General features: G+C 31.2%; 1 protein-coding gene across 9 annotated transcripts; it reads left to right on the forward strand.

Annotated features, from left to right (window-relative positions):
- The first annotated feature begins 4,492 nt into the window (after nucleotides 1–4,492).
- LOC106778316 (midasin-like) lies at nucleotides 4,493–9,951 on the forward strand. Of its 9 annotated transcripts, none has more exons than XR_002666153.1 (7): nucleotides 4,496–4,923; nucleotides 5,020–5,108; nucleotides 6,324–6,968; nucleotides 7,099–8,042; nucleotides 8,145–8,394; nucleotides 8,958–9,544; nucleotides 9,707–9,951. XR_002666153.1 is itself a non-coding variant. In XM_022776150.1 (3 exons), the coding sequence occupies exons 1-2, from the start codon at nucleotides 7,626–7,628 to the stop codon at nucleotides 9,081–9,083; spliced, it is 543 nt and encodes a 180-aa protein (XP_022631871.1). In that variant the 5' UTR covers nucleotides 6,975–7,625; the 3' UTR covers nucleotides 9,084–9,544; nucleotides 9,707–9,951. The 9 variants fall into 9 exon arrangements, 1 of the variants encoding a protein (XP_022631871.1); XR_002666152.1 differs by having other exon boundaries at nucleotides 8,158–8,394; XR_002666155.1 differs by having other exon boundaries at nucleotides 8,163–8,394.
- The last annotated feature ends 860 nt before the right edge of the window (nucleotides 9,952–10,811 follow it).

Genomic DNA, 10,811 nt, shown 5'->3' on the forward strand with positions numbered 1-10,811 from the left:
CCTTGTGATGATCATCCAATCCCTTATATGTGAGCAGTACCTAATGATGTGCCCTGGAGCAAGCATTGGAGACTGAAGAAGACTCAGCTCCTAGTTCTTAGGACTTCCATTACATCCAGATTATTTAGCTCTTCATTTTGAAAGGCTTCATGTATTTGACATATTATAGACTTCCATTATATTATGTATTTGGAAAAATTCTTAAGATTTTAATTAGGTTTTAATTTCCTCTATATTTTTTATAACTATACCTTTAATATTATCATCTGTATGCTCCTAACTGCTTTCTTTATCGTGACCTGATGCACTCCATATATATATATATATATATATATATATATATATATATATATATATATTTATTTTTGGATGTCACAAATGATAATAATAATAGGAAGAAGAAAAATAATAGGACCATATATATTATTTATTAATATTATTTATTTTTTAATGCTTATCACAAGGTAAGTGATATTAGATCATTTGATTAGGCAGAGTAATAATATTGGTACCCTATTATTTATTATAATAATAATAATAATAATAATAATAATAATAATAATAATAATAATAATAATAATAATAGTGTAGTAATAGTATAAATAATATATAATAAATAAATAATAATAAAAATATTAACAATCATAATGATAATAAGACAATACTATTACCTTGTTATAATTAACGATGAGGGTAATAAAAGAAGCATAATAATATTGGATGAATGAAGCATAAAAAATAATTAATAATAATACAAATAATATTAATAATTATCATGATACCCTTTAATTATTAATATTATTACCGGTAATAAGCTAATAGTTAAGGGTGACACAATATAATAATTATTATTACCATGGCACAATAATAAGATGAATAATAATATTATTCGGTAATAATAACTATTAATTTACCATAAGGCTATTACTAGGATATTATTAATGGTACAATAATTATTATCCTGGGATATTAACGGTGTATAATAATAATGATGATAATAATAATAAAAATATTATTAATTATAATAATATACTATTACCGTGATATTATTATATCCATGGCCTAATAATAATTATAAAAACAATAGTAACAATAATAATAATATTAATAATTAATAATGTAGAAATTATTCACTTATTATAAACACCGAAATCTCATAATAATATTATATGTGCATTGATAATATTAGTTGCCTTATAATAATAATAATAAGAAGTGTAATAATAATTCTTATTACTTTAGAGAGTTGTGAGAGGAAGGGAGGATCTAGGAACTTAGTGAGTGCAATAGAAAAGTAAGGCCAGGGGTGAAAAAGAAAGAAAAAGAAGTTGAAGAATCTGGTTATGTTAAAAAAAAAAAGAACAGGTCTGGAAAAAAGAGAAAATACTGAGAAAATGAAAAAGAAGACTTGAAGAGAATTTATAAACCAAAGAGGGCCTACATTTTAGGATGTCTTCCTAACGACATGGCTTAGTTTAGGATGTTAGCCTACTATTTATCGACTTTCCTATCATTCTTGAAGGGTACCAGTCTGGTAGATGACGCCTTTCAATTGTTTCTTGATTCCTTGAGGCAATGCTCCATCTGTGGAGGCTGGACTTATCCATCTTTAAAACATTTGTTTTTCTTTCTTTCTAGCCTCACCAAATCCATCCTATCACTATGTTATAGTATTATGGTGGCACTGTAATGATTATTAAGATATTTTTAAGCTGGAAATCAAAGCTTGTGCCCAAGAATCTCATTTTTTTCATAATTAACAATTGTTCCACCTTTTCTTGTTCTCTTTTTGTATGAAAATTTCACAGTTTCACCAAAAGTATAGCTCACTAGATAAACTTCGGTCATGGCCTTTAATTTACATATATAACATGATTTTTATTTGATGTGCAGATGTATTTCACATAAAATGTTTTCTTCTAAGTACAGGTTGGAGTGCAAAACCGTGAAGAGGAAAAGGGTTTTTGCCACCTTAAAGGTTTTGGGAACAGTACTTGAGTAGTTGAGTGACGAAATTCCTGATGAGGTTGTGTTCATGCTTTCTTGGTACTCTTTATAAACTACCATTTTCATGCTTTTGTTTACTTTTATGGATAATCTTTCTTAGGTTGCTTTGTTGTTTATCGTGCTACTGAGTTCGTTAGCAATTTTGAGATATTTTTCTTTTTGGTTGATTTTTTTTTTTTTTACTTCTTTGTAATCTTAGTTATATACATAAAGTGAAATTAATAGTAAAATGTTTGAGACAGATCCTTTGGCAGAACTTGTTTGTGGACTTTCTATTTTGCTTAACTTTGTATTAGAATTTATGATATTGTTTCCTCCTTAGTTGTGTTATTTTTTTTAATTTGTTTTCTCACCTGCTTCTTTTTAATTTGTATCAATTGTCTGATATTCTTGTTGTTATACCTGATTGTTGTGAAATGTTGGATTTAGTAATTTCTGTAGAACACGTGGATATTTCTGGTATTGCTCATGATGTGTGCACTGAACTTGACAATAAGTTTGATGATAGCTTTATGGACTGTGTGGACTTAATTATGAATTCTGCTGTTATTGGTGAGGATGATCCAACACAGGTGTATTCTAACCTTGAAATTCTAGTTGCCTTATTTGAGCTTCCTTTTCAATATGGCTCATTTGATTGCTTGTGCATAGATCCTTTAGAACCTGTTGCTAACACTGCAGTAGTTATTGATTCTAAGGTTCTTAAAGCAGCATTTGAGATTGAACATATTCATACTCCTACTAATTTTATTGATGTTATGTTTCCAGCCTTTGATTTTATTGAAAATTATTCTGAGTTCACTGTTTACAAAGCTGCAATGTTTGATGATCCACTTATGTATGCTGACTTTGAATTTAGTGATTGGCTTGCAGAATCAGACAAAAAGAATGATGCAGAGACAAAGGCAGCCCTGGTGGAGGCAAAACAAGGTATTAATGATTCTCAAGAAGCCTGGAATATACTGAATCAACAAGAAATGCATGAGGATCTATGGGTGCTGCAAGAAGGAATTTTGAACGGGCAAAACAAGCAGGCGACACTGAAAGAAGAGCTGATGCAGCTGCAATAGATGGTTGAGCAGGAGAAAGCCAGTGTAACCTTGGTGAAAATGCACACTTAGCCTGAGCGAGGAGCAAATCAGACAAGTCATTTCTTTTCCTTTCTCTTAAATAGTAGTTATATGTTCTTTATGATAGTTAATGTATTATTATTAGTATTATTATTATTATTATTACTACAATTATTATTATTATTATTATTAGTATTATTATTATTATTACTAATATTATCATTATTATTTCTATTATTATTATTATTATTATTATTATTATTATTACTATTATTATTATTATTAGTATTATTATTTTTATTAGTATTATTATTATTATTAGTATTATTATTATTACTATTATTATTATTATTAGTATTATTATTATTACTATTATTACTACTATTAGTATTATTATTATTACTATTATTATTAGTTATTAGTATTATTATTATTATAATTATTGTAATTATTACTATTATTATTATTATTGTTAGTATTGTTTTTACTATTATTATTATTAGTATTGTTATTATTATTATTAATAATAATAATAATTATTACTAGTATTATCATTATTATTATTTTTATTATTATTATTATTATTTATTATTATTTATTATTATTATTATTAGCATTATTATTATTATGATTATCATTATTATTAGTATTAATATTATAATTATTATTATTAGTATTATTATTCGTATTAATATTATTATTATTATTATTATTAATATTAGTATTTTTATTACTATTATTACCAAAAATAATGAATTCCTCTTTCCTTTGTTTCTGTGAAGTGAACATAATCAATTATTGATGGTAATGCAATTTGAAATTAATGGTAATGCATTTTAAAAAAAAAAGTATGACTGGAAATCTTCCAAAAAAACAAAATTGGATATAAAGGACATAATGAAAAACTCGTACCTTTGACAAACTAGCTGATACGGTGACAATAGGTTTTCCTTTGTTTGTGTGAAGTGAACCACAAACTCTTAGTAGGTGTTGACACCAAAATGTTTTTGTGTCTATGCTTCGTTTTTAATACATAGGCAAAAATTTAGTAGTCTGAGTAGAAAATCACAGTCAAATAACACCATTTTGAGAGAATGAAATGTAATTATTTCAACAATCCCATTTATGGGTAGAGTAAATTGAGTAAAATTAAAATTGTGGCACAATTCTCCTATGGGCAGAGTGTAAAATCCAGCTAAAATAAAAATAACTTTTATTTTTATTTTAATACCTTTTAAAAATAAATATTTATTTATTGTATATATTGGGGGATAAAATTGTTTAGGATTTGTAAAAAAATTAATTAATAATTGTTTTTGTTATAAATTTTGAAAAACGCCTAAAGTAAGGTTCATATGTTATTTTGTGGTATTATTTCATCAATTTGATTTGGTTCTGGTGGTGAATGAGGTGGTGCTGATAATACTTTTGGTGGGGGCAGCGTCTGATGTAACCAATAAAAGAAAAGAGTACATTTTGTCTCTTTTAATTTTGCATGCCAGTGTTGGTTTGGGATAGATTCATTTACCTTGTTGCATGACGTTATTATATTTTTTTTTGAGAAGAAATTTACTTCGTGGAAGATTTATAGGGAGTTGGGTTCCTTAATTTTAGGAAGATAATTTTGATAAGATTTGAGAGTAGTAGGAGAAGATATAAAAAAAAAGATTATATTAGGTCAAACCCAATAGAGATACAGGGAGAAGTCATGAGAATAAACCCTAGCGATATCCTTTCATCTCTAAACAGAGAGTGCTTCTAAATAGAGAGTGCTTGAGAGAAAAGTTTTATCCCTTACACCATTATGAGCTAGTGAGTGGGAAGTAGAAGACATCGGGGAATCAAGGTGTGGNTCTAAATAGAGAGTGCTTGAGAGAAAAGTTTTATCCCTTACACCATTATGAGCTAGTGAGTGGGAAGTAGAAGACATCGGGGAATCAAGGTGTGGTGGAGGCTGCGTCAAGGAAGAGAAGGCTTCTTGGGCAGGTTTAAGACATTACAGAATGCTAGGAATTTTCCATTGAAATCCAGGTAAGGGGAGTGACCATATTAATTCCATGTGAGTGTGTTTGATGATGAACGTCTACCTTTATAATGTGTTTCAGATCTATTTTTTTAATACTTCTTGTGTATGGTGATGTTCTTATATGTTATACCATGTTCTTTTGTTCTCCTGGTCTCATTCCTTTCCACCTAGGGTTGATGACCAATCGCATGTATTCATAGCTTGTTCAGATGTTTTCTTTGATAGGAGAAACCAAACTTTTCTTGGTATATAGTGGATTCTAGATGTTTTCCCCTATCAGTTATTCTCAGACCTCTTTGCATTCTCTCTCTAATCTCTATTTGCAGAGACACTTTTCTATTGTTCTTTCTTTCTTGTTTTTCTTTTTTCATATACAAAAAATTGCAACAAATAACAACAGTTAACAACAAACAACCAAGTTTTCATCAATCTTTCTTTGCTTTCTTTTATTTTTATTTTTTTTGGTCACTGTTGGGTTAGGCCGAGAAACCCAAAAAGGAGTCGCGAGAAGTGAGAAACTCTTATTTCATTCTTGTTCTCCACCACCAGCCGAGAGTTCACCCTTTCTCATCTTCTTTTCTCTTTGTTCCCTAGGGACGTGAGGGAGAGAGAATCCGAGGGTGGCCGAGATTAACCTTAGGATGCAGAGTGCGTCCTTGGGTTTTTTTTAGGGTTTTACTCTCTTTCTTTTTGTTTTCTCATTCTTTTTTGCTTTTCCTTTTCATCCCACTCATCCCATTCGGGACAAATTCTCTCCATTAATATTCAAAGCTTGTTTCTTTTTTATTTCTTTTCTCGTTTTTATTTCTTTTTTCTTGTAAGGGATGGTGAAAACTGGAAACCAATTAACCCAATTTCTGGTATGTGACCGAAATTCTTGATTTTGACATTAGAACCTGCAACTCCGTTCTTGGTGCCACTTGATGGATGTATAAATCTTGCTACTGTTGATTACTGTTAGTTTCTTTTTTTTTTTGCATCACATTATACTTATTTAAGTGTGGTTTATCTGCTTAAATTGGTCTCTTATCCTCCCCAATATATACTGAGTACTTACATAAGTTAGATGGGTCTATATGTAGTATAATGTTTCTCCAATAATATGTAACTTATCTTTCATCTTTTCTAATATTTTACTTAATATTTTACTTAGTACAAGTTAGATGGGTTTATACTGTAGCATATTATTATTTCAGCAAAATATGACACTTCATTTTCAGGCCGACTTAGGTGTAAAGACAAAGACCCAACTTATGGCTGAGAAGTCTGTTTTTAAAATCCTTTTGATGACTGTCATTGCTGCCAATGGTGAGAGAGATCTCACAGATCCCACAAGTGATTTTGTTGTCAATAATGTCGACATTTTGCAGCAATATTTTCCCATTGATTCTTCATCTAGCAATGTATCAGTAGCAGCACTTGGCGATTCATCACTCTCAAATAACGTTCATGTTGATTCTAGGCTAAAAAGCAATGCTTGTTCAAATTTGATGGATTTGTACTCACCCCCTAATATTATTGGATGCTTTTGTCGAAGTACTACCAGATGAAAACAAGCTTCATGCCAAAGCTTCTCTTGGGGCTTTAAATGTGTTTGCAGAAACATTTGTTTTTCTTGCTCTCGTTCAAAACATACTGACTTCATATTGTCCAGAGGGCCAGGTACACCTATGATCGTCTCTAGTCCATCAATGAATCCTGTATACTCTCCACCTCCTAGTGTTCGTCTACTTGTATTTGAACAACTGTTGCCTCATCTTCTGCACTGTTGCTATGGGCTTACATGGCAAGCTCAAATGGGTGGCATCATGGGACTTGGTGCTTTGGTTGGAAAGGTCACTGTTGAGACTCGTTACCTTTTTCAAGTAAGATTTGTGTGTGGTCTAATATATGTTCTTAAAAAGCTTTCCAAATATGCTTATTTTATTTCTTCTAGTACTTGTTTGATGATTTATACCAGGGGTGAATTATTTTCTACTTACTAAATTCATTTAGGTGCGGAAAGAGTGTGGTTATTTTGCTGGACAGTTTTTAACACACGAGTTTGACAAAAGAAAAACACAAAGGTTGGAACACTTGCAGGCAGACATATGGTTCTGAAAATGTTGCGGCAGAGTCAAATTTGTCTAATAGCCATCATGACTCTGATTCTACTCTGTTGGGAGGTGTGCCTTCAAGTATATCTGAGATGGATTTTAAGACGTCTGACTCGTCAAAGGTGGGGGATTTGGTGAAAATCAACCTACATCTCATGATAATCCCCAGAGTGAGCGTTCCTTTATTCAGGAGAAGCATACTAATCCTCGTCGGAGTATAGGTGATGCACTTGAATATCAGAAAGAAAGAATTAATGTATCTGGTGACGCTCAGGAAGATAACAGTGAGAAACAGGATCAGATGGAAGATGACAATGCTGATGAGTATGGCTATATTGCTGAATTTGAAAAGGAAACAACTCAGGCTTTGGGACCTGCAACACTAGAGAAGATTCAAAGTTACAGTTTGAAAAAGAAAAATCAGAAATGATTTTGGTAAATAATTCATCATCAGTTACCAAAAACGAAAAAAGGGAGCAAGTGAATCCGTCAGTCACGGAAACATTGCGGGATGATGTATCAACACATTCTCTTGCTAGTACAAATATTGATCTTGAGAATCGTTTGGAAGATTTGGTTTCTTTCAGAAGTTCATTCATGAGAGATAGGTCAGATCTAAGCCAGCTTTCTCTGCACGACAAAGACTTGGGTAAAGGCCAAGAACCTTTTTATGTACCTGATCATGTGAAAGATAGTGCTGCTGCTCTCTGGAGTAGATTCAAACTTAGCACAACAAAATTGTCTATTGAGTTGGCTGAGCAACTGCACCTTGTAATGGAGCCCACTCTGGCCAGCAAACTCCAAGGGGACTATAGAACTGGAAAAAGAATAAATATGAAAAAGGTAGATAATTTATTCTTATTCATAGAAATTTTAAACGTTTATGGACAGTATATTTGTCTTTAACTTACCATCTTAAAAAAATCCAAGTAATTCCTTACATAGCAAGTGATTATAGTAAAGATTGAATATGGCTGAGGCGGACCAAACCCAACAAACGTGATTACCAAGTTGTTATAGCTGTTGACGATTCACATAGTATGTCAGAGAATGGTTGTGGTGATGTTGCCATTGAAGCTTTGGTTACTGTATGTCGTGCTATTTCTCAATTGGAAATGGGAAGCTTGGTTGTTGCTAGTTTTGGAACAAAAGGAAACATAAAGTTATTGCACGACTTTGAGAGGCTGGTGTTAAGGTTAGCAAGATAATAACTTGACTTATAATTTGATTCTTTTTATTAAAATTATTGTGCATCTGTGGAATATGCTTATGAGAGGATCTAAGTCTAATCTAGGTCTAATCTAGGTCTTACTTGCATGCTAATCATATGGATTGAATTTTGTCTCTTTGTATTTTGTCATGACTTTCTTAATTGACTATCAGTTACATGGCTATCCATAATTACGTATATTTGTCCAAAAGTTCGAAAACTACTTGCATTTACTGATTTTATATATTTTTGGCAAACATTGCTCTTTTATATATATATATATATATATATATATATATATATATATATATATATATATATATATATATATATATATATATATAATTGTCTTTCATTTGTTTCTATGGCCTGATTAACAAAATTAACAAGTCCTTAGTGGCTCCATTGCCAACAAAATATTCCGGTGCATTGTAGGTGTTTGTTCTTTTGTCATTTAGTTGTTATGGCTTATACTTTTAGTTATTAAATTGCTCTGCCATGTCTTAATGCTGTTAAATGTAGAACTTTTGTTATTTTCATTTTCACAGCAGAGGCCAAGAGCTTTGTGCAGCTTAAGTGGAACTATTTCTTCTGATACAAAAGCAGTTTTGTTGGAGGTAGGAGCTGCTGACAACACGGTTAAGAGAGCTTGGAACATTAAGAATCAGCAATAGAAGTGTGAGGAGCTCTGGCTGCTGTTGCAAGATGTCTTGAAAGTGCAGAAGCAGAAGCCAGTACTGGAGGAAAAGCTATTGTTGCTGAAAGAGAGAGCTGAGAAAGAGCAATTCAATACAACCTTGGAAACAATGCATACCTAGGCAGAGCATGGAGAAAAATAGATAAGCACATTCTTTTCTTTTCCTTTTAATTGTAGTTATAGATTATTATTAGTGATGTACATAACTTTAACTAGCATAGTAAATAGTAGGATAGATAATATGTTTTTTTTTTTCATAAAAATAAAAAGAATTAATTTTGATCTATGGCCAATTTAATCTGATTTTGCTTTATTTTATCTTGTATCTATTTATTTATGCATTTACTAACTGTATGAAATTCTCCCAGGTGATTAATGATTGTATTGGTTTTGCGGAGCCATTGCTTCTCAATAAGCTGATCGAGTTTCTTCAACAAGGTGTTACAACCAGTTATAGTTTAAGTTTCTCCACTGTGATAATTAAAGTTTTGACTTGTACTGAATGCTTGTGATCTTTTGTTTGTGATCATTAAAGTCTTAACAAGACCTGTACCGCATGTAGTTTCCATTTGGTTGAATCTTGTGATCTTTTGTTTGTAGCTTGAAGTTTTGTTTGTGATAAATGGAAAAGCACAACATCCTTGACTTAGTGATACAGTACGTTTTTGTGGCCGTTGCAGTTGCTGGATTTCGTGGAGGGTTCTCATGTGGGTGGGTGACAAGCAGTGAGGTTCCCTGCGATACAATTTTTGTAATTCAGTCCTTTAATTTCAATACATTTTTGTTTTGTTATCTTTTCTTTGCAAAATTTTATGTTTTTTGCTATTTTAATTTTGATTCTTGCACATTACTTTTACGATTTATTCAATTTCAATTTTTTCTCTAGGCAGCCAGATTTATTTAAAACCGTAAAGAAAAAGAAAAAAAAAAAGAAAAGAAAAAGAAAACCTTCTTTAATCGGTGAGAGATAGATCGTGAAGCTATAATTCCGTCAGCCACGTGTGCGATGTTGATAGTAAACACATCTCAGCTGAGGAAATTGTCTAACTCGGTGGAACTTTGTGCCTATCTTTATCACATTACCACATGATCAGGACCACGCCATCCTTGCGCCAATCAACCAACCAACAAACCATCCTTTCTAGTTCTTTAATCGGTGAGAGATAGATCGTGAAGTAATAGGCTTAAAATCGTACAAGAAAAAAAACACATTGAAATTGAATTTGATCAAAGCAAGGGTGAGGAAGGAAAAAAAAAAGAAAAGAAAAAGAAAACCTTCTTTAATCTTCTGCGTCGTAGGAGTGTGTTTAATCGGTGAAAAGGTTTTTATTCGGTGCGAGAGAGGTTGAGAGGTTGAATCGGTGGAGAAAATTCGAGATGAACCCATTAATCGGTTCGAATATAAGAATGATCGGCGGAAAAGATGTTTCTGAGAAGCCGGATGCAAAGAGAAATATGAAACAAAACGATGAATCTACGAGAAGGATAGGTGTGCCGGGTGATGAGCTGTCAAGAGAGAATAGTCTCGCGTAAGACGAAGGCATCAGTAATAATAATAATAATAACATTAATAATAATAATAATAATAATAATAATAATAATAATAATATTAAAAATAAAAAGAATCATAGTAATAATAATAATAATATTAATAACAATACAACTAATAATACTAATAATACTAATAATAATAATAATAATAATA

The sequence above is a fragment of the Vigna radiata genome, unplaced genomic scaffold, assembly GCF_000741045.1.
Source record: "Vigna radiata var. radiata cultivar VC1973A unplaced genomic scaffold, Vradiata_ver6 scaffold_538, whole genome shotgun sequence".
In the NCBI taxonomy this organism is placed as follows: Eukaryota; Viridiplantae; Streptophyta; class Magnoliopsida; order Fabales; family Fabaceae; genus Vigna; species Vigna radiata.

Bases quoted from the DNA above. Each gene is read 5' to 3' on its own strand.
- LOC106778316 (XM_022776150.1), top strand. From the start codon at position 7,626: ATGATTTTGGTAAATAATTCATCATCAGTTACCAAAAACGAAAAAAGG. The intron at 8,043-8,957 runs GTAGATAATTTA...TCATTTTCACAG, and splicing joins AAAGAATAAATATGAAAAAG to CAGAGGCCAAGAGCTTTGTG.